Source organism: Cornus florida, unplaced genomic scaffold (assembly GCF_030987335.1).
Source record: "Cornus florida cultivar Cherokee Brave unplaced genomic scaffold, ASM3098733v1 CherokeeBrave_3.0.0_Hap2_Chr06, whole genome shotgun sequence".
Lineage (NCBI taxonomy): Eukaryota > Viridiplantae > Streptophyta > Magnoliopsida > Cornales > Cornaceae > Cornus > Cornus florida.
In genome coordinates this window covers 82,910,522-82,935,474 of record NW_026775576.1, presented here as the reverse complement: position 1 = coordinate 82,935,474, position 24,953 = coordinate 82,910,522, and the positions used below count along the sequence as shown (strand labels likewise).

Here is a 24,953-nt window from a genome sequence, read left to right as displayed (position 1 = left end):
ATCCATTACTTTGTTATGAAAAGAACCAAGATATATTGTTGATCTCGCTACAACACCAGCCACTTCAGAGTTTACTTTGATAATATTATTGTATTACTAACCTGAATTAGATATTGTACTTTGAAAAGAAAAAATAATAATATCTGATATACTAGTAAGTTTGGTTATCCTTGAAATTTCTATTGGTATAGAAGCAAAATTACCTAAATCATTTTCTTCTTGTGAGCTTAAAAAAGACTTCTCTCCTCTCTTTTTTTCCTTTTTTTTTTCTCTTGTAGCCACCTTACAAGTCTATACAGCAAAGTTTGATTGTATTTTAAGCTGTCAATTTGCTAAATTATTTGACCAGTGATATATAATTGCACTGGTGGAGCATTGATTTAGTTAGCGATTTGTAAGTTGTTGCATAATCGATATGAAGCTATTATGATTATTCGTTTTCATAGCTAGAAACCAAGGGAGCTTTTCATTTCTGTATATGCTTGCATTTTGCCAAGTGATTAAACCATATAAGCACTTTTTTATGTTTCGCCTCGAAAATTCTGGTCTCATTCATTGAGCAAGAAAAGGGCAAGGGCAAGGGCAATGAAATGTAATTACAACAATTAATAAATATCTAAAACCATCCATGTAAAGTTTTGAAAACCTCAAATCTACATTGTCTTTCTTTCTTTACTTGAATTGGCTATGCTGGCTCAACATGATGGTGAACACACAACAAAAGAAATCCAAACCAGTTTATATACATATGGTCTGCCAAATTGCATATGGTATAGAATCAGTTAAAGTTTGCCTAGAGCTAGCTGGACTGTTGTCAGAGGGGGGATGTCTCACATCTGATCCGGGTGGAGAAAGTCTTGGGCATATACGGGCGGATATGCAGTACTACCTAACATCTTAAACTTTTCGATCAAAAGGTTCGGCTAGTTATAGTGGTATCAGAGCGAAGTTCAGTCCTTGATCTGGTATCACACCAAGTGTTCACCCAAGTGGAGTCCAAATCTAGGTCGTGACGGAATCCTCCCCTTGTTAGTGGAGACGGGTAGACAGAGTGATCCTACCGCAACGAGATCATTGCGAGTTCGAGTGGAAGGGAATGTTAGAGGGAGATTCTCATTGACTTCTGTATAAAGAGCAAAAACAAAAGGGGGAAAAAAAAAAGTTGCTCTCATTGATTAATAATATAGTAGTTATTACTCAAAACAACATTATCTAAATAAGAGTTAAACATAAAATCAAGAGTTTGCTTGATCATATAACATTGTAATCATGTGGTCTTATTAGGCACTCTTCTGCGTGTGTTCTGGTTTGTGTGTGCTCTCAAAGTCTATATGAACAAAAGCTCTTTCCACTTCAGGCAACTGCTCAATCTTCTCTTGCAGTGTCTCACCAATGTTGTGTCCTTGGCTAATAGACATGTCCCCAGCCAACACAATGTCCACCTCCACAAAGTATTGTGACCCAAATGTGTATGCTCGAACCGTGTCGATGTGCTTGATCTCCTCATCATGGTTCCACACAACATACACCAGCTTTGTTAGGTACTCTGGAGGGGCAGTTTTTCCAATCAGTGACCAAACATTCTCCATAACCGTTCTCGTCCACGTGCTAATCGTGTACAACGCTATCTGCAACACACATCATTAATTTTTACTTGTATAAAATTAATCATTTGCTTAATTATAAAATCATGCATGGTGAGCTTACAAGGATAGCTCCAACAGGATCAATCCACCAGAAAAACCGAATGGCTAAAACTGCAGCCACTAGTCCAATTGAGTTGGTCACAACGTCGAAGAAATGATCTAGAGCGTATGTCCTCACAATTTCATTCTTGAATTGGCGGCAGTATACTAGGAGCATGAACTTTGCTATCGTCACAGAGACCATAATACCAATCATCCATTTTTCTTTAGTGGGATCTTTTTCAGGCTGAGTCTGCATAAATTCAATGTAGTTTTTGAAAAATCAGTGAATGTGGACTAAAAGTTGTATTTTTCTTGTATAGCCTAGCCTTAATAATGTAAAAACAAAGGTTTAATCTGTCTAGATTCTCCAAAATGACAATCACTGACATTTCTGAGCATAATTAAAAATTTCCCACCTTTGCAATAAGTTGTCGACCGGACTCAAACAGTATCTGTAGTCCCAGTGTCGCCATTACTGATGCGAAAACAACTATTCCCTGCAAAATTTGTGCATTTGATTAATTTTATTGTAATTAAACCCCAATTATCACATTGTTACTTAATAACATGGCACCAACAAGGAGAGGAGAGTTTATTCCTTGTGGATCAAAAACCAAATTACTTCACTTAGAACTTAAGGGCCTGTGAAAATCAGGATTTTATCAAGTATTCTTAAACTTTTTAAAAGCAAGAAAAATGATATATTTGAAGATTTATATTAGTAATAGCTAGCATAAATAACAATAGAAATGATATATATTTTCTCCTATTATATAATGTTTAATGAGTAATGCACTCCCTTACAAATTCCAAGGCATTATGACAAATTGATATGAACTCATTTTTAATTATGTTGGTAAGCTTACCACTGGTTGCATTCGTTTCTTGCCAATAGGATATCGAAATAGATTTGGTTTTCTCATAGCATGTGAAGTAAACCACAGTATTAATCCTGACAACAGATCCAAAAGGGAGTCTAGGGTTGATGCAATCACAGCCAAAGATCTACTCTGTATGGTTGCATAAACTTTCGCCACGAAAATCACCAAGTTGGCTATGTTAGAGACACGAATCGCGATTCTCTCACTTTTAGCAAGCTGCCCCATCTCATTCTGAGACCAAATAAAAAATAAAAAAATAAAAAATAAAAAATTTGACCATCACAAGATTAGAATTCTTCAATACCATGTCACATATAACAATAAATGGCGATTTACACCCTGCTAAATGGTTTGAGGGGATAAAAAAAGCACGAAAAGTCGAAAACAAACCTCTGTTAAGCTACCAGGCAAGCAGCCCATTTCAGTGAATGCATCCATTTCATTGAACTCTTTGAGAAGCTTCTCCTGCCTATTGTAATACCCTGCAAGTTTTGTTTGTTTCCCTATAGATACATACATGGATTGAATTTAGTTTTTTGGTGAGTTTGTTAACCAAAAGTAGTGAGACTTTGATCAAAGACTTGCAAAGCTTACTAAGTTTCTGCACAAGATTCCGAACGCCAAATTGATGATCACTGTGTCTTTCCGGCAACTGATGATCATCGAAGTTGAGGCGCCAAGACGGTATAGTTCCATGTTCTCCTGTTGGAGGGTAATGGAAATCTGTTTGGTGACGGAACGATTCAGTGGCCAAATCAGTTGACATTTTGATCAAGAAATTTGCTTGAACGAAAGGGGAGGAAATGCGTTGCCTTGTACACCAAAAACTAACCAAATTGAGTCGTCATAACTAAGGGTAATAAGCATCCACTTTGGGAATATTTTTACCAGGTGCACACCATATAAAGAACATTTCATCTAGACGTGTGTTGACAGATTCACTGGAATACAACATGGATAATGTCGGTAAGATGCTAAACAACAGTTTAATATTAAATCGATCTTATCTTTGTTTTACCAAAGAGATGACTTTGTTTATTAAATTGAGTCTTCATAACTAAGGTAAGCATCTACATGGGAATCTTTTTACAAGGTTCACATCATATAAAGAAAATTTCAACCCCAAAAAAAAAATAATATTACTACAAGTAATTTTAGCCCAGTTTTAAAAAAAAATTACCATAATAATGTATCGAAGCACGATTTAAGTGCGTTGAAAAACTCTACTACAACATGGGCCGTCACAGCAGAGGATCCGAACTCCTCCAAGTGATGGTGACTTCTAACCTGAAAGGGAAGGAAACAGCTTAAAGCTCCCAATAAGCAATTGCCATGCTGATGTAATTTAAGGCATTATTTAGCCAACCACTCTCAACTATAATGACCAAAGCATGATGCTTGGATTGGCAATGTACTACTCCCACTATCTGCAACAGCCTTTCAAAGATCATTCATAGGGGCTGAAGATTTGGTATGGCTAACCTCATATACACACTTGCAACACAAGTTTGAGCCATGCATCAGAGCCTTCCATGCACAGCCCGCATGTGCACAGACCCCCCTCATTGTTTGACAAATTACACTATCCTCCCCAGTTATGTCGACGTGTTTGAGTGAAATTATATATATATATATTTGGTGTTTTGTTGAAATACCTTTCATTCTTATCAAAAGGACCAAAATTGCTGACCTTGCTACATCAACCACTTTAGAGAGTGTCGTAATTTAGTTGTTGTTTACTTTTTCTTTTCTTTTTTTCTTTTGCAGAAAACATGCATCACTTTAGGGTGCTTTGTACGAATGGTTTTCCATGCACCAAGGTTTGAGCCTTTTAAGCAATCAAATTGCTAAAACAATTGACCACCGATGGATTTTAAATTTTTTTTTTTTTTTGGCATTAGAAATCTTGTGCAGAAACTTATCTGCCACTGATTCGGCCGATCACCGAACATAGCTCCTTTCACGGTTTCACCCCACCTGCCCCAACAGGAGAAAATGGAAGTATACCATCATGGCACCTCAACTTTGATGAACATCTGTTGCAGAAAGACACAGTCATCATCAATTTGGCATTGGGAATCTTGTGCAGAAAAACTTAGTAAGCTTTCCAAAGGCTTCAGTAACAGCAAAACACAGCCATATAGACATTTAAACAGACAACTGCGTAGAAGATTACCAAAAGAAGCTGGCAAGATGCAGCAGAAGTTGATAAATCACATCACAATCCCAACACTGAAATGTGGTGTACAAATCGTCAATCGAGAAAATAAATATTTCTAATTCAATTTTTTCTTTTTGTATTTTAAATTTTATCTTTGAAAATAAACAGGGTCTAATAATCATAAGACTGAACCACTCAGTCGCACTAAAGAAAGTAAATGAACACTCCATAGCATACACCACTACTCTTGGAATCCCATCACCTTGACTGGCTCCAATCATTCAACTGATTCTTTTGAATTATGCCATTTTCATTCAAGTATTCAACAAATTCGTCGATAAGATATGGCCAAGCACCTTCTGCATCATAGTTTGATAGTGCGGGATCCACCGTCTGCATTAACAATAAACATGACAAACATTAGTGACTCCCAAAAATTGGCATCGACTGCTTCAGCTGGCCTCCTTAAGAAGAACAGTGGTTGACACAACAAACCTATGATTTATATTCCAATTCCCTTCTGAAAACCAAATTCAAACCCTTGATCCAAAAATTACAATAATTAGAAAAAAAGAACTTCGGGATTCAATATTGACCAGAACCCAGTTAACTAAAGTCATATAGGAGTGTGCTCCTCGCATGAGTGCACTATAAGGATCTCCCTTACACTGCATGAATTATATCATTAGTAATATATAAGGATGAGAAAACAAAAATGCAAGTGTACATCAGTTTGGGGCAAGTAATTGAATGCTTCTTATCTTACCCTTGCAAATTCCAGTAGTTGAGACCAGGTGTCCCTAGAGATTGCTTTATTATGCCGGGCCTGAATTTTGGCATCAAAATACAAAAATAGTGTCATATATATACACAAAAAAACAAAAATTGAGACGAGCAGACCCAGGAAGGAATTTGTGATTTAACCAAAACTTCAGCCATTCTGTAGGAGATTAATCACAAAAAAAAAAAAAAAAAAACCCCAAATAACACCATATTGGAAATTATGGCACAATTTCAGTCAAGCACAAAAAGAGAGTAATATTACATGTAATCTACCAATAGAAAATTCACATGACATTATACTGATAAAACATCTAATTTTTGGTTGTGTGCGCATTAAAGGACATTGATATTTATTCTTCAATTTTTTCTTTTTCCTTTTCTAGTAAAAATTGTTCATTTTGTTCCCATAGGCAAGCAACACAGTACCAAGTTGCCCAAGGCAATTTCTTATGAACCAAACATCTCTGCATGACTCTCCACAGGCTTAATGGATGTGACAGTGCTATCAAAACCAGACCAGACATGCCGGCCTAACCAGTGAACCATCCAACAAATTCTTTAATTGGATCATTTCAGCCAAGGGATAGGGGTGAACCCACATGAAGTATGAACCACCCTAAAATGGTCTGGTTCATCTCAGTCCGAAGCAAACTGACCACTGTACCAGTCATCTATCTGCTTAGCATTGTAAATATATACATAGAGAGAGACACACACACACACACACATAATAATTATGCTTGTTGAGACTTGACCACTGGGCTAAGGCTCTTTTTTTATAAATTTTCTTTCTATAGTTTATTTGTCAATGAATAACTTCATACGCTAAAAAAATCTATAATATGGCTCATTTGATGGACCCAGTGATTGAACTGGTGACCTAAAGGCTAAAAACCAACAATGAATATTGGATACGAAAATCACCTCCCAAGTTCTTGTTCTTTAGACACAATGAAAGGAAAAGAGAAAGGAGAGAAAGAAAAATTGAAAATCAAAAGGAAAATGAAGAACGAGTAACCATCGCAACGAGATTCTTCCATTCCTATTAGCTTCTCCTGATGAGTTTGGAAGAAGCCAATGTTTATTCTACAAGTCTCTTACTTGTTATAATAATTATTCCAATACCATCAATAGTAGGTGTGGGCCAGTTCAAACCAGCAAACTGAATGGTTGGGTCCGATTCTGGGAATAAATGATTTGGTTCTGGTCCTGATTCTAAAAATTAAACAGTGACTTTCAATTTGGTTGAGTCCGGTTGACAGTTTGGATCAAAAAGGATTGAACCAATCCAAACAGTAAATAATATGTATAGAGTACTTGTTTTATTTTCATTGGTGGGCAATATTTTCATAAGAGAATATATATACACACATATATATATACTCCTTACTAAGCCTAATCTCTCAACCTCTCATTCTGCATTCAGACTCTAGCCCCATGAAGCTTCTCACTGCCATTATTTCTTTGTTCAATACTCAAAAAGAGAAGAAAAAAATAGAAAAAAGTAGACGCCACTCATTGACTGTAGTTATCGAAGTACTAAAAGTGCTACTCACGAAGGAAACAATTATTTACAGGTAAAATAAAATAGTTTTTTATTAGAAAAAGTAGTACCACCTCAAACTCTATATATATTCCTCTGAGATGTATTGTCTAAAATGATGGAATTACTTTTCGAATTATGGAAACGCCTATGAGATGTAAACCACGCGCCTAATCCATTAGATGTCAGTATCCGCTACGTTTCGGACTTGGATATATCACCTCCTTAGAAGTGTCCATTCTTCGTGGAAAGTAAGGGCAGAATTCTATACAATAGTGATACCTAAATGTGTTTAAGTAAAAAAAGTTTTGACCATAGAGATTCAGAACGCTAAAAAAGTTATCATTCATGATTCCTAAGCACACAAAGACAATCTAATGACAGAGTCAGTCTTGCCAAATTGAATGATAAAATTTAAGATAGCAATGCACATAGCATGTAAAAAATAATTCAGCGCTCACTCCTATGCAAATTTCTAAAAATTTACAAAGAATATATCAAGATATTTTCCTTGAAGCTACCTGCAAGAACTGGCACCAGTGATCGACCAATGGCCATTGCTTTTCTGCAAAAAGCAACTGCCACATCCCTATGGCCGTATCCAATGCCAAAGACTTCTGACCCTGCATTCCAGAAACAAATATTATCATCTGCAGGTCATAGAGATAGCTAAAGTAACCAAAACTTCTACCATACAATATTTTATTATCATTTAAACATTTCTAGTTGAAGTCTGGTGAGTGCTGCAAATATTCCAAAGTGAAATAATAATATCAGCAATCTTCAGACACAATTCCTATGATCCAATCGCCTGTAGCTGTCTGAGAAACTGCATTGAATTGAATTAGCATTTAATACACGTGTTTACATGCTTTCAAGTCTGATTATTAATATCCATCAGGAGGTTGTCATCCCAGAACCCCCCCCCCCAAAAAAAAGAAAAAACCACACGAGAAACTGAGGGAGAGAGAACAAGAAAGATAAAGCCATTATGTGGGATGTGGGAACATAATAAAAAGCAGAACCCACCAAATGCTTAGCTTACATACATACATACATACATACAGACCTGATCTCTTGCGCCCCATCGCAGAAAGAGTAAGTAATGTGCATGGCTAAAACACTGGCCATTGGATGACATCCAACAGCAATTATATGAAACTGCTTGCATACAGCCTTTTAGACTTCCTTAATTAGAAAAACCACCTATTTATAAGTAAATGTAAGCATCTACTTTTCCTTGAAAACCGATAGAGTGGTTGTCACTTGATACATTTATTTCGCTCTTTCACAAGTCACAACATAAATATTCTCTCTTTTTCCATATTTTTCATTTCTCTCTCTATCACGAAAGGCACTAGAGAGTTCTTCCGCTTCCTTAAAGGAAGCCTTAATTTTCCCTCTCTCATCGGTTTTTCTTTTCTTGTTTTATTTTTTATTTTTTGCTATCTTCTTTTTTCCTTCAACAGATTGCTTATTTAATTTATTCACATTTTTTTCTTCAGGAAAGCCCTATTTTTTCTTCTTCTACCTCCTTGCGTGTTCCCATCCTTATGTTTCTGTAATTTGCCCTTTTTTCTTCTTGTACTTGCTTCTTCACCATCGTCATTGCCTTTTATTACAAATAAATGGGATTGACCGCTGAATTATCTTTTTTCACTTTATTCTATTACAAGTCATGTATCTTCTTATATTTGATTTTTTAAATCATTTATACATACTTCATTCCACTCGTCCATCTGTGGGTCCTTGTCACTATCCTCGACTCTTTTTCCTTTGAGCCATGCTTGAATGCCTATTTTGAGCACCCAACAATCTTGACTTGGGAATATTAATTCCTCAAATATATTATGCTTCGTTAGCTGATTTCTCGATGTTATTTAAAATTGTTGAATATTTAAAATTTTGATGTAAATTTATGATATATGAATTCAGGATTATAAGTATCTGTTTTATTTGATGTGTTCTGATGCAGCTAATCATAATTATTATGATTTTTTGTGATTATATATACAACATGCACCGCGCATCTTGCCTTGCTCCTAGACTCCAGGAGGCCTTTGTAAGGCTATAGTGCACCTTACTTCATTCAAGCGCATGTCTTCACTGCTTTATTCTCAGCATAAACCAAATCAAAACCCTAACCCCAATTTTACCTTGGTATATATATATATATTGTGTATATATACACACACACAGGTGGCGGTAGAGCCATCGTGGACAAATTGGTGCTGCTGGACGTGGGAGAGAGAATAGAGGGGGGTTGAGAGGAGAGAGAAAGAAAAGGCAGTGGCAGTGGCAGTGGCAGTGGCAGTGGAAGCTAGGCTGGAAAGGAGAGAGAATTAGTGGTGATGGAATCAATGTTTCAAATTTGACCCAAAAAAATCAATTAATTAAAAAATCTGCAAAATTGTAAATTGCATTTCAGGCAAAATCTTCAATAGATTTTAAAAAAAAATATCAAATTTTGCATTTTTTTTCTGAAATTTAGGTTGAAAAAATTGTAATTTGCAGATATTTTTTCCCTCTTAGGATTCTTAGTGAATGGGTGAAGCTGTAATTTCATATGCTTAAATAAGGCCATTTATATCTTTTTCTTAATATGAGGGGTAAGTTTGTCAGATCATGCATAACTTTTAAATGGTGCTGATGGTCAGTTAATGGCTTGGGGAATATGAAAAGTCACCAAGCACGCATAATTGTGTGTGTGAACGAGATAAAAACCTCAAGGGAGGTTGGTGTAATTTTCCATTAGAAGAAATTGTGGAACCTCCCTTCCAGGTTAGCTTATTGCACTTGTCATTTCCCGTCCACATTCCCTGTTGATGAGATCCCCTCTTTTCATTCTCCATTTTGTGGTGAATTTCATTGCTTAAAAGAATATTGCAAGTTACCAAGATAAGGAAAGTAATGCTTAGGGAACATTCATATGATGAACACTTAGAGAACATGCCAACCCAAAAATAAAAAATAAAAGAACTATCTAAAATAACACAAAAAAAGAGTTAAAAAACTGTTGTAAAGTGAACCATGAACACTACAAAAGGATTTTGATCCAACATGATGCTCTTTTTTACACCAGGTTTGGGTTTTATAAGAACACTGAATGGCATTTGGTTAACAAGCTGCAACTTTGGGCAAAAGCTATGAAGTTTAGGATTTTTCAGATATGACTTCCCCATTGATCGGATTACTGATACATGAATTATTCATAAAGCAACGCCAAACAAACAGATTTCGGCAATTCTTTTTGGATATTTTCATGAGAAATAATTTCTTTCAGCACCAAAATAGACAGGATGAACTGATATAAATTTGGAGGAGCAACAGACAGGATGAACTGATATAAAGTGATTCAATTCAAGAAAACCAAGTATATAAAAATAAATGTAAATCCCAGTCCTGCCTAATAATGCATACCTTCTCTTTTGCCCAACCAAAAGCGAAGTTGTAGATCTCACGGAACTTTTCTGTAAAATTTAGGCAATGATTAATTATAGATACAATATGACACAAGCTTTATGTATTACTCCAAAGTTGATCAAATTGATTTTCCCAAAAAAGGTTTCAACTTTTTTTTCTCTGCATATGTCAATATTCGAACCGCCTTCTAAGTTGAAACAACATGGATATGATGACGTAGACTTACAAACTACATTTAAAAAACTATGGAAATTGCTATGTACGTACGTTCATCTTTTAGCTCAGAACGCATAAATTGTATCCTGTCACGGAATTTCTCCATTGAATCTATCCTGCCATCAAAAGTATATATATCTCAGCAAAACCAACATCATACTACTTTCTTCCATTAGTTTTGGAGTTAAGGAAATAACAAAACTTACCCAAGAGCTTGTAATCCACCAATAAATTCCTGCTTGGAAAATTCACACATGGTGGCAGCCTTCATGTGCCAAGAAACAACCAACTGCAGCAGAGGCAAAAATTTATATTAGCTAAAAATCAGCCAAATTAATTAGCGCATTTACTTGACAATTCATAATTTAATATCTAGATCATATAGAAATAAAAAAAGACTACTGGTGCATTATGCACAAACAGGACAAAGATTTTTTCAGGACTTATTAAAATATAATTAAGAATAAAGCCTGATTAAATATGTTTATCAATAAAATATCAATACATTCAATAAAAATACTGCCATATAATACGAAAAAGAAGAAGGAAAATATACTCCAAAAGTTTAGAAGCAAATGATCGAAAAATAGAGGAAAGAGCTCAATAAATCATTCAAGATTCCCAAAGTTCCTTAAGGGCCAAGTGACAGAAAATACCCCTTGCATCATCTCACTTAAAATATCCTAACTGGATGTCTTCCATAATCCATAATTCACTGACATAAGTCAATTAACACTCAACATTTCAGTTCCAAAAATAAGAGGATAAGTCATTTCCTTAATTTAAATCCCTCAAACTAATTGGAGGAATAAGGATGAGATTCCATTGGCCAACGTTAAGACATTACACCGTGAACCAACAAAAATCATTGACAATCTAGACATTTATCAACATCAACTTTCTTTTTTGGATAAATATAAAAAAACGCACCTCAGAAAAAGATTTATTTGCATACATCCCGCAAAATGATTACCATATCAATCAAACCCAACAAAGACTAAATTACATCCAACACATTGACATCATAACTTTGAAGAATTAAATTCCTGAATAAAAATGCACTTTACCTTTCCTTGCACTTAATCTGCATGGAGAAATAGACACTCCAACTCTAGCATGGTGCACAAAATTCATAGTGGCCATATCTACTAATGAAGGTTGATGACCACAAACAATAAACAAAGGAGAAATTCCAGGATTTTTTGGATAAAAAGGAGGTGAGAGAAAGATACACTATGGTGTGCTGACTCCAATTTGAGCGTAATTTGAAGGATATAGATAAAGGAGGGTGAGAGTGGTAAGAAGCAGATTGCTTTTAATATATATATTTGTGGTATGAAGCAGCTTATAATGATGGTTATGAAGTCTTGGTGTTAGGCGTCTGTTTAACCAACAGAACAGAGAGATGCCTCAGGCTGGTGGTGGGAAAAAGGTGGTAGCCGGTGGTGGTTGAGTGACTAAGATTAGTCAAATTCCCTCCATTTCCATGCATGTATCCAGCATTAAGCAGCTGATAAAAGTTTTCTCTTCTCCTATTGAGTATTTGTCTCTCATGCCTATATTGATGGATACTTGGACAGTACTATGGCCCAACTTTATAGAACGTGCGGGCACGAGAGAGAGAGAGACGCCATTATTGGGTGTGTCAATAATCAATCAATGTATTTTTGTATCCAGGATATTCCTTTTGTCTTTCCCCTTTTGTGAATACCATTCAAGCAACAAATTCTCAGGAACCTTATTGTAAGGGTAAAATAAAAACAATAATCAGAATTTTGAGCCCTAATGAGGATTTATTTCCCATATAAAAATTCACCATGGGAAGATGTACAATGATATATGCCATAGGCAAAAGATCTTAACAATGATGCAATCAGCTTTCAAGTAACTTCCATGTTATGAAAACGACCTTTCTATCCCATAAACTCCTCACCAATAGTTCTAGATAAAAGACAAACCATCAACAGAAATTTTCTCAAGTGTATATGCCATTATTCATGATAAAGGATTATTTTCTAACAAAAAAAAAAAACTATATAAATTAAGATCTATCAGAAACTTCCATCTGTAACCCCAAATGTTCCTAAAATAATCATTTGTTGATATTTCAGACTTTTTCTGAAACTCAAAGGAGCAGGAATAGTAAAGAATCAAAACTGAATCATAGCATTAAAGATAAGATTTTCCAGAACAGTGTAGAAAATTATTCAATATGCATGCCTTATTCAAAGACAGATTTTATTTAAATGCAGCACATACCATAACAATATCTTGTGGATCCACCTGCCAAGAAAACAAAGATTTAGAAATCATTAAAAATGCATGAAGAAATAATTCTAGCTTTTTTAGGAATGACGGGGGTGTCTAAATTTTTTTTTTTTAAATAATGAAGTAGAATAATCTTTAGGCTGTGACTAGCAATACATCATGATGCTAGAAGTTGCTCTTCTTAATATATCCAACATGCATGTATTAAAATCAATCATCTAATGATTTTAATCAAATAAAATTAGTTAAATGTCAATCAAGGTAGATCTACCTGAAGGTCATTGCAGAGCAGAGAGATACCATCGGCCATAATCATATCAGAATATGTATCTGCAGAACACATCGATTATCTCAAAAATAATTTTTTACAAGGAGCAACTTCATGCTGCAAGTTATATTTCTTACACCTGTTCATCCATAAAAAGTACTCAAGCAATTCATAGTTTTCAACATAAAATTTGTTTAATCACATTCAAGAGGGGTCCAAACAAAATTGTGGGTTGAATCCCCAAGTAATCTACAAGAAACACCAAGAGAAGGTTCTCTCTGACGAAATGGCTTCCAAATATTCAAAGCTCATCCAATCATATAAGACATCCCAGCTCTTTTTGCAATATGTTTTAAGTCAAGTGCATAAAAAACGCAAGCAAAAAAATGCTTTTTGATGATATCCCTACTGAATTTCTATCACGGTTTATACATTTTGCAAGTTCATGACAATGTAGCTACTTCTCTAAATAAATATCCTCTGCTATTGAACTAATCAAAAGAATTTTGCACTCCCCTATTGAACAAGCAGTAGTGGACAAGTAAATGTTAACCAAAAAAAATATATGAAAAAGCAATCCGTGGACAAATGGCAATCTCTTGCATCCCGTGAAGGAGTATGATGAAAGCATTTAAACATATTAGACAGGCTTAATAAGACCCATAATTTGTAATGTCAATCCATCTTCGAGCTTATTGAATATTAGGGGCTTCAACAGAGAGCCAACAAAATGAAGATTATGGAAGATGTCAAGGGGAAAAGAACTAGAATTTAGCTCTAGTTTTGTCTTTATATCCTAATTCAGTTATACATGGCAGAGAACTAATTTTTGCCATCCCTACCATTCCAAGCTTCAGCCAGTGGCCCTATTCAGGCAAATATATTTTACATACCGTGAAGATGGGCATCACAAAATATACACAACGTACAATTTAAAGGATAGCTCAGCTAGAAATGATACTGCTCCACTTGAGCAAGGGCAGGCATTCCAGCTGTTTCACCTCCGGCCGCTATTGGGGATGTCCAAAGAAACTTTAACAAGGGCAGAAGGCAAGATAACAATAGAAGTCATAAATAAGCTTTGGCATAAGAAACACGACAGTGATGTTTTCAAGATGTTAGCCGACACTGAAGACAGTCCTCCAATACTTACAAACTTATTAAATCTTGAATCAGCATTGCTGTCTAACCAAAGATCAGATGAGCCAAGTCTGCCCCAAATAGGGCTGTAAATGAACCGAGCGTTTGACGAACAGCTCGAGCTTGGCTCGCTAAGAGCTCGACTCGTGTTCATTTGTTTAATAAACGAACCAATCTCAAACAAAACTTTTAAGCTCGTTTAATAAACAGCCCTCAGCTCGGCTCGTATTCTCGTGAACATGTTCGTGAACAGGATTGTTAATAGGCTCGTTTTGGCTCGTGAAAATTATATAGATAACTTGATAATTTTTTAGCCCACATACCATAAGTCCATTAAATTTTTAGTTTCTTTTGTTTCAGATTAGCCCACAACCCAATTCATATTATAAACATTCATTATTTTAAAAATAGAACCCAAGCCCATCTATCCAAATCAAGCCCATGTACTGCTATATATAATGTCGAAACCCTATTTTACCCTAATATCATATTCACTCTTGAGTTAGCATCACAATGAGGAGCCTAGCCGCACATCACAAGTTCACAACAAAAGCGAATAGCGATCAACCTTGGACAACACAAACACTCTCTTTTAACTTCACTATTTTAGTGTTCTAAATCTTCATATTTTGTATTTATACAGTAATTAATCAATATCTTTCCTCTCTCTCTTCCCTCATCTCATGTCTCTCATTTCTCCCTTTGTTGATTCCGAGTATAATTTATGAAGATCTGAACAGGTTTGAGTCTTTGTTGATTATGAGTAGAAATAGTGAAGACCTGAAACATCTTTGTTGATTATGAGTAGAAATAGTGAAGACGGTTTCGACTGTGATTTCTTGTGCGTGTGTGTGTGTATATTTATATATATAGACGTCTGTGTGTGGAGGAAGTGTCTATTGATTGCAGTATAAACGAGCTTGATTCTAGTGGCTCGTGAGCTCGTCAAACCACCTCGAGCCTAGCTCGATCAGGGTGAAGTTAGGTTCGGCTGAACTCGAGCCGAGCTCAAACATGGCTAAAAGAATAGCCGAGACGAGCCCAGATACTCCAAAGCTCGGCTCGGCTCAATTACAGCCCTAGCCCCAAAACATATGGGATCAGAATCATATATGTGTTTAAATTACCCATATGATCGAAACATCATGGAATAGAAACAGAATCAAAGGAAAAAATATATTGGAAGAAATTCTGGACCAAAACCAGAATATTATCAAAAAATCGAAGGAAAACAATACATAACTTGGAGGATATATGGCACAGGAAAATAAATGGAATGGTGCATGTGCACCTTACCTTTGTATCTGCTGTAAAGCTCCTCCACATGTCTAGAATCAGTAAATGATTTAACATGGGGCTGGCTGTAGAATATATCAAATGCCCCTTCAAGATGCCAATCACTGGCCTTCAACGCCTGAAGGGCAACTTTTTCACTGCATTTGAAAAAGGCAAAAAAGGTAAAGAAATACCTTGTCATATATATATTATACCGCAATGTAAACTATGCAAAACCAGGACACCCTACCGAGATTAAAGAAAAATCATTGAACAAAGTAAAAAAAAAAAAATCCAAGTGTAAAAGGATGATTGATTATGCCATCCTACTGAGATTAAAGAAAAAACATGAATCAAAGTCAAAAATTTCAAGCAGGAAAGGATGGTTGATATGTAAGCAAATGACCATAAATATAAAAAGGAGCAATTTAGTAACAAATACTTACTAAAAAATCGATATAAAGGCAAAACTCTTGAACTAATAATCAATTTACAAATAACCTTCCTGAACTACTTATCGACTGAAAACCGCCTAATCCATCTAAAATATTTCAAATATCCCCCGTCCTTAAATCACTGTTTAGAAAATAACACAATTTAGTCACGTGCATTGTTATGACCAATATACGGATGGCTATTTCACCCATGACCCAAATCCAACACTGAAATTTGACCTGTTAACGATTTTTTGTTACCGAAATAAACGACCTATTTTCCCCAACGACCGCTCTTCCCTTATTATATATAGATATAGAGGAGCAGAATACATAGAGAGAAAACCACGAGAGCTAGTACTTGAACCAAAAAGGGAAGCCACTTTGCTTTCACTTGTTAAAGCATCTGACGGTTATTCTGTAATTTTTCACAATGGGTATGTGTAGAAATTGTGAATCAAAATGGGAAATTACTGCATTCGCTTGACAAAGCATTTGACTCTGCCCTTGCCATGTATTATTTAATGTACTAAAACATCCTTAACTTCTAAAAATTTATATAATTATAACTAAATAATAAATTGATACAAATTAGCATGCTTTATCTTAGTTTTATCATAGTCTTTAAGCAAACTTCCATTTAAAATTCCATTTTAATTTCACACACTTTTTGTTTCCTGTTTCGTACAGCCATTTTAGACCAAGTTTCTTATCATCTTTTACTTCCTCTTCCATTTTTAGTAACTATGCTAACACCTCTGGGGATTAGTAACAAGTAAGTACTTCCATGGAATGCCTCGTGGAAAGTACAATAAGTGGAAATGGGGTTTGTTGGTATTCAAACTAAAATTAATTAATAATAACTGGAGTTGATTTGGTCAATTTGAAATTTGAATATTAATTAAAAATGTTCATACGAAATCAAAGAGTTTTCAGAAAACAAAAATTAAAATTTTTGGTAAAAAATTTGCAACAACAAAGCCCAACTAGGAAGTGGTTCATAAAAGCCACAACGATCAGCATACATAAACTTTTTTTTTTTTTTTTTGGATAAGTAAGAATAATTTTATAAAAAACGCTCAAAAGGGGAGCGAAACCCTGAAAATATACACAAGGCCACAAAGGACCTTTAGGCCTTCAAAGAAGCCAAAAAATCAACAATTTCATCTAAAAATCTATGATCTCTCCCATATACCCAACAAAAAAGAGTGGAAATAATAGAGAATTTAAGAGTGGAAATCGACAACTCCTTCCCATCAAAATATCTTCTATTCCTCTCGAGCCAAATACACCACCACACACAAAGAGGCGTAACCCTCCAAGCATCCACAATGTGAGCCCCCACATAGCAACCTCTCCAAGCCTCAATCAACCCTCTAAAGGATCCAGACATAACCCAGAGAATCCCAAACAAGCCAAACATCAAATTCCAGTAGTCTCTAACCATATTGCAATGGAGGAGAAGGTGATCCACAAATTCCTCATCCCGAAGACACAAATAGCAGCGATTGACCACCACCTGATTTCTCCTTCTCAAATTACCCTGGGTTAAAATCCGTCCCAAAACAGAGGTCCAAGCAAAAAAACCCACCTTGAGAGGAGCCTTATAGCGTCAAACAGCCTTCCAAGGGAAGCAAGCACTATGATCATCCGTGAGGCATCTGAAAAAGGATCTAGCCTCAAAGCGCCCATGAGAGGTGGCAGCCCAGGACCAACAATCAGAAGTCCCATCCATAATCCTCTGGCGATACAACAGCTCCAGAAAACGAATGGCCTCCTCAATCTCCCAATCCTGAAACAACCGCCTGAATCGAACATCCCAAACCAGTGACCCACTGTCAAGATGATAGCAGTTAACCACCATGGCCTGCCTATCCGTAGCAATCCTGAAAAGATGAGGAAAAGAGGTGGCGAGAGGAGATTCCCCACACCAAACATCCTCCCAAAAGCTGATCCTCGAGCCATCCCTGATTCGAAAGCGAACGTGTTTGGAAAACTCATCCCAACCCTTCCGAATGACTTTCCAAACCCCCACACCTCGAGGGCCACGCACCTCCAAAGAACACCACCCTCCTCTAGACTCCCCAAATCGACAAGCAATGACCCCCTCCAAAGCCAATGCCTCTCCACAGCCATTTCCCAAGGAGAGCCTTATTAAAAGGCACCAATCTTCTAAGACCCAAACCTCCGTAACGAATTGGCCTGCATACCTGATCCCAACAAACCAAATGGAACTTAAACTCTTCACCTCTCCCCCTCCCACAGAAAATTACGCTGCAATCTCTCAATCCTCTCCGCAACTGAAGAGGGAATCTGAAACAGAGAGATAAAATAAGTAGGAAGGCAAGAAAGGGTGCTCTTAATCAGAGTGACCCTACCTCCCTTGGAGAGATACTGCTTCTTCCAACCCGCCAACCTCTTCTCAAACCTATCCACCACAGGGTCCCAAACCCCAACACATCTAGACGAGGCCCCCAAAGGCATCCCTAAGTAAGAGATGGGAAAGGAACCAGTACGACAGCCAAGGATATCAGCCAAAAACCCAATCTCAGGGACCTCTCCCACCGGCACCAAAACGCTTTTGCCCACATTCACCTTAAGGCCAGAAACAACTTGGAACCAAATCAGGACACACCTCAAATATCTAAGCTGGGACACATTTGCATCACAAAGAAGCAAAGTGTCATCGGCAAACATTAAATGGGAGACCTCCAACTGGGGAGCAGCATCCCTACCCACTTGAAAGCCTCTCAGAAACCCTAACTCAATAGCCTTACTCATCAATTTGCTGAGGGCCTCCATCACAAACAGGAACAAGAAAGGGGAGAGCGGATCCCCTTGTCTTAAACCCCTCGAGCTAGAGAAAAAACCGGTAGGAGCACCATTCACAAGAATCGAGAAGCGAGCACTGGAAATACAAAAATGAATCCATTTCCTCCACCGATCACCAAACCCCATCCTCTCCATCAGGTAAAGAAGGAAGTTCCAATTCACATGGTCGTAAGCCTTCTCCAGGTCAAGCTTACACAAAACTCCTGGGACCCCACTGCGTAATCGGGTGTCCACACATTCACTAGCAATAAGAACTTAGTCGAAAATCTGACGACCTCCCACAAAAGCATTCTGAGAATCATAAATGACACCATCCAGGACTTTCCGTAATCTAGAAGCAAAAACCTTGGCAATCAACTTGTAGAAACACCCCACCAGGCTAATAGGGCGAAAATCCCTAATATCCATCGCCCCTCCTTTCTTCAGAATGAGAGAAATGAAAGTGGCATTCAAACTCTTCTCAAACGAACCCTGAGCATGGAAAGCATGAAATGAACCCATCACCTCCCCTCTAACCACCTCCCAGCACTCCAAAAGAAATCTCATGGTAAAACCGTCGGGACCTGGGGCTTTATCCCCGTTACAACTCTTCAAAGCAGAAAGAACTTCCTCTTCAGAGAAAGGCTCCTCAAGACCTGAACACTCCTCACTAGAAATAGAGGCAAACTGAAGCCCCTCAAGCAAGGGTCTCCACTCAACAGTCTCAGTGAACAACTTCTCGTAGAACTCTGAGATGCCCCTGCAAAAATCCTCCTCCTTGCATAGAAGCTCCCCTTCCACCTGAATCCTCCCAATATGGTTGCCCCTTTTATGAGCATTGGCCAATCTGTGAAAAAATTTCGTGTTATTATCCCCCTCCTTGAGCCACAAAGCTCTAGACTTTTGTCTCCACGAGATCTCCTCCATGATCGCAATCTCAGCAAACTCTGCCTTACACTCCGCCCTCTTAACGTTCAAAGCGTCAGCCAAATCCCCTTGACCCTCCATCCTATCAATATCAGCGATCTCAGCTAGAACCCGATTTTCCTCCACACAAGATTCCCAAAGACTTCTTTGTTCCAAATCTTAGTATTTTCCCTTCAAACGACGCAAATGATCTGCCAGCAAATGACTTGGGGTGCCAATCACCCCAAACCCCGCCCACCAAGATCGGACCCTTTCCAGAAAACCCTCATCCCGAAGCCACATATTCTCAAAACGAATTGGAGAGCGTCTACTTCGCAACCCGCCACAATCCAGCATCAACGGGACATGGTCAGAGATAGGACCGGCCAAAGTAGCTTGCACAGCATCAGAAAACTTCTCCTCCCAAATCTTAATCATAAACTTTCAACACGACGATTTTTCACACAAGCCAATTTACCCAGTGTCTATGATTGTCACATAACAAGTTACAAATGCCCTACACAACGTGTCCAAGAGAAGTTACTCGATGCCAAACAAGACTCACCAATATCTTTCTTCTGCTCATTTTTAGGGAAGAATCAAAACATGTAAGGGCCACTACTCTTTTTTTTTAATAAGTAATGTAAGGCCCACTATTTGCAACTCATTTAATCAATTCTGCAATGTTGTGTAATTAGATTCGTATCTTACTTAAGCTATGCATGGGGATAAAATATGTTTGATCTCAAGGAACTGTAGTACAAAACGATAAGTATATTAAAGTGGCCTTTTGTGGAACGATAATAAAGTACAGTATCACACACAAGATGAGGGATCCAAAATGTTCATCTGAAAGGAGGAGAAGAAGCAGAACAGACCAAAGGGAGTAATGATGAATTTAGGAATGTTTGTGCACTGTAACAAGGAATAAATGAGCTTCAATTATGATATTTTTGGTCGTTGGTGCTCTGGCCTTTTAATGCTCAATGATATTAGTACTTCTAGTCCGAGGTTCTCTAGACAATACCCGAAGATATTGGATATCATCCAGTACCTCTAGCTCAGAGAATATGATTATCCTAGCTGTATTTGAGCGATCATTAAATCAAACTGACTCTTTTCCGCACGGGTTGGCAGCGGCACATTAAATAGCCTAGTCACAGCATTAAATGTATTTGGCTGGTTATTAATGACGGTAGTTAAACATTAAATGGTTAAGTTGTGGCATTAAATGCATTCGATGTGATTGTGAGTCTCTCTATCATGGCACTTGATCGCCATCCCTTTGGTCAGGCCCAACATTCAAGCTCTTAGGCAAGTTTTGGCTTCTCATCCACAATTCTACGATCCTTCTAAGTATTCTATAATGTGAAAATAAGTGTGAGGGGCCCTACCTGTGCCCCTCTTCACATTTTCCAATCATGTCTCGAGAAATGTCTGTCAAGACTTCAAGTGTTTTGAAATAGTACTTTAGGGTTGCGAGTTGTCCCCTCAAGGTTCCAGATTCTTGAGGCTTGAGGTGACTTGATAGTGTCGGGGTTTTGGACTTGAGATTTGGGACAACATGAGATGGTGCCAAGGTCTTGAACTCAATTACTATTTTCTCAAGGTTTGGGGTGACCTAACGTGGAGTTAGGGTTTTGGACTCGATAGATGCTTACTCGAGGCTTGGGATGACCTAACAAGGTGTTAGGGTTTTGGACTCGAGAAATGTTTCCGCAAGATTTGGCATGACTTGACATGGCGTCAAGGTTTTTGGACTGGAGAGTTGTTTCCTCAAGGTTTGAAGTGACCTGACATGTAGTCAGCATGTTTTTGATTTTTCAACTTTGCGAGTTTAGCCGGGAGGGCAGCACGTGTTTGACATCTACATATATAAGAAAGCAAAAACTAGGTGCAAATAGGTGGAGAAGAAACCTTGAGGTTTGGCAAATGACAAATCATGGTTATTGCATACATGTGCCAAGACCAGGGTTCGCTTTCGCGGATGCAGTGTAACGGAATCAGTTTAAATGAAAATTCATGCTGTATATAACGTGTGAAAATAATAAAAATATAATACAACTTAAAAGTACAATAAGATTATTAACCATATCATCTATATTATATAACATATATTATTTGTGGCCCCAAAGTTTATAACATTCAAAAATAATAAACAATTATTTTCTTTTGCAAATTATAAAGATAAAACATTAGGTTTGGAGCACCATTAGCAAAGACTGTACTTCAATGGAGAGAGTACCTTGACTTTAAAATTGTGCCAGGTTTAGACTCTGACTCTACACTTTTATTTATATCAACTTTCTAGAAATAGGTTAAACATTATTGTTGCACTAAAATAAACGAATACAAAGCAATGGTTAGAGTCCTTTGGTTTTTTCGAAACTTGCCAGAGATTGACTCTAGCTGCCAGCAGCAATCATTTAGATTAAAAATACAACCAGCTTCAAGTGCTAGTCGGTTCAGTGGTGCAACCGGCTAGTATAGCGGCGACCCGACCGTTTCTTCAAAGAACCCGGCCGTTTCTTTGAGGAATCGGCCGGTTCCGTTGTGAAATCGAGAACACCCCGATATATCAAGGAGTACCGGTATCAGTACCCCCAATTTACATTGCAAACCATGGCCAAGACATGTATTGATTGATACCAATTAAAATGACACAAATCTATAATCTAGACACAGTTGTTGCCATTACTCAAGCAATTTCTTTTAATTTTTGGCTATGGTAAGAATCAAACATTTACCCTGTTATGCATGCACAACTAATGTCATGAATTACAAACCTATAACAGCCTCGCCATTCTAGCAACTTTTGAAAACCTCAAATTTTCATCATCTGTGTATTGTTTTTTTAGCGGATCTTCATGTATGCCTCGAATGCAGTTCCAACATATAATAGCTTTTCTACACTGCTGCATTTTCTAGTTCCATAAAATAGCACCAAAATGGCCAAAACATCCCACCGACCCTTCAATAACTTATTTCTTAAACAAAAAACTACCAATCACATGTTCTCATATACAGAATACACACTGCCCACAGGTTTGTCACGGAAAAATTAAGCAGCTTAAGTAACACGAAGGCAAAAAATAATTAAAGCCATGATAACATAAAAAATCAGTTATGGAAATCAAAACATCCCAGATTCTCGAGTGAACCTGTCTAAATAAATCCGCAATAATCTCTAGAGATTCTAGATTTGTTTTTATAGGTGAATCACCATCATATATTGATTTATTGTCTAGCAACATTGTTTTCCTAAATGATATTACCTAAGTTTTAGTTTATTCAAGGACATTCAGTTGATACAGACCAATAAAGTGCCTTCAATGGCTCTGGAAGCAACAACATATGCTCTGGCAATGACACTACCTAATCATTTTTCGTCCACTGTACACAGGAGTGTGCAAATTGCACATTCATACAATTACGGTACCAAAACAAGCAACATCTAAATATTTTCTAATTATTTATCGGAAAAAAACTAAATACTTTCTAATTCCTGTTAGAAACATGTCATATAGATAATTTAAGTATCAAACTCCCATATCAATAATAGGTCACCTTGCTCCAGTTATTGCCGTGAATTGCTGAACTTTGTCTCGGTGCCCTCTACCCAACTTGTTCTGTCATGCAAACAGAGGTTCAGTACTTTGAAAGATTTTCAACAGCAAAAAATCAAAAATAATTTGAAATTCTGTATATTGATATAGTCAAACCAACAAAAACAAAAAGGGATATGTATCACAAATTATTACAGAAATACACAAACGTACATATGGGATATGGGATATGTATTTCTAGTATTTAAATTAGGGTTATGCCCCAAAATAAATCCAGATAGAAAATTCAGAATTGATGATAAATTATTATCTTTCAGCTGTCGAAAATTATACTATTCAGCGGCAATCAAGTTGAAACCACAAAGCTGGAATTACCAAACACTGAGCCTTCCACAGAATAACAGGAAAAATCGTTACTTGGGATGACAAGGTCATCAATCATTATTAAATTACATAACAGCTCATGAATCTACAAAATTCAACATACAAAGAGATGGTGAAACAAACAGATAACTTTCAAGACGAAAAAATAAACAGTAACTAAAATTGAAACTGATAGATTGAGTTTGATATATAATCAGAAACCCAAATAGCTGGTTAAATGCTTTGTTGAGTTTAGTGGATAATCGAAGACCCGATAAAGATTGGTTTCTGAAATTCGCAGATGATTACTGACCATTCTGATTCTGTTGAGGAAGACCCGATTCTCTGAAAAGATAGATGGTGCGAGGATTTCTAGAGAGAGAAACTAGGGTTTCTTAAGTTCGGTTTCTCTCTCTATACTCTCTCTCACTCTCTGTATCTAGACCACTGCGTGTTTATTGTTCTCTGGTTTCTCTTTCGCTCAGTAGACCCCAAATACCGTCGACAAGTATTGCTTTAGCAATTTGTAGTCGTCTCGTATTGATTGTTTGTAGATGTATTTTACTAAAACGCCCAATGGCGGTATAAGTATATGTGTTAAACCGGGTTCGCTTACCGTAAATTTAACCAGCTAATATTATCCTAATCGGATCAGGGTTCGAATTTAAAAAATAGTTTAAAACTTCGAACCCTTTATTAACTAGTAGTATAATTTTTCTTTTTTCTTTTTCTTCTTATAATTTTATAAAATAGTTTAAAACTTCGAACCCTTTATTAACTATAATTTTTCTTTTTTCTTTTTCTTCTTATAATTTTAAATTTTAACAACATATTTTTTTAATTACATTTGTTAAATGTTTGATTATATTATACAAAATTTATCTTAAAATTTTCAAGTCTCAATTATTTTTCTTAAAAAATATGTTTATTGAGTTCCTGGAAGGACTCTAATGTGAAGGCCCCTTTGAAAAATGATGCCCTATCACAAACATGGTCAGTTGGCATCTAAATGTAACATTACCACCTTTCTTTTGGCATGGATATTGTACGTTTTATACACATTCTTCTTTAGTACAATATTTTCATATATATAAACGATATGAAAAGTTATAATTATGAAAATGTCTACAATTTATGAGTACTTACAAGTTAACTGCAATACCTCACCCAATTGACATACATAAAAATTTTCAATTTCTAATGTATGGCCCTGCTTATTAAACATAT

At 36.7% G+C, this 24,953-nt stretch overlaps 1 protein-coding gene and 1 pseudogene across 1 annotated transcript; both read right to left on the bottom strand.

The window, feature by feature from the left end:
• Positions 1-1,147: 1,147 nt before the first annotated feature.
• LOC132312390 (metal tolerance protein 10-like) lies at positions 1,148-4,603 on the bottom strand (annotated as a pseudogene).
• A 138-nt stretch (positions 4,604-4,741) lies between these two features.
• Positions 4,742-24,239, bottom strand: LOC132312391 (uncharacterized). Its single transcript, XM_059810746.1, has 11 exons — positions 24,040-24,239; positions 23,365-23,426; positions 15,668-15,804; positions 13,235-13,293; positions 12,955-12,978; positions 10,902-10,984; positions 10,747-10,811; positions 10,477-10,526; positions 7,578-7,679; positions 5,497-5,556; positions 4,742-5,123 (listed from the first exon to the last, which is right to left on the bottom strand). Exons 1-11 carry the CDS (start codon positions 24,040-24,042, stop codon positions 4,989-4,991), a joined length of 780 nt encoding a protein of 259 aa, XP_059666729.1. The 5' UTR covers positions 24,043-24,239; the 3' UTR covers positions 4,742-4,988.
• Positions 24,240-24,953: the final 714 nt, after the last annotated feature.

What these genes read in the sequence shown, in the direction of transcription:
- LOC132312391 (XM_059810746.1), bottom strand. An exon ending in ACGGCAATAACTGGAGCAAG is followed by an intron (nt 15,805 to 23,364) that starts GTGACCTATTAT and finishes TTTCAAATGCAG; the next exon opens with TGAAAAAGTTGCCCTTCAGG. An exon ending in ACTGGTGCCAGTTCTTGCAG is followed by an intron (nt 5,557 to 7,577) that starts GTAGCTTCAAGG and finishes GCCAAAATTCAG; the next exon opens with GCCCGGCATAATAAAGCAAT.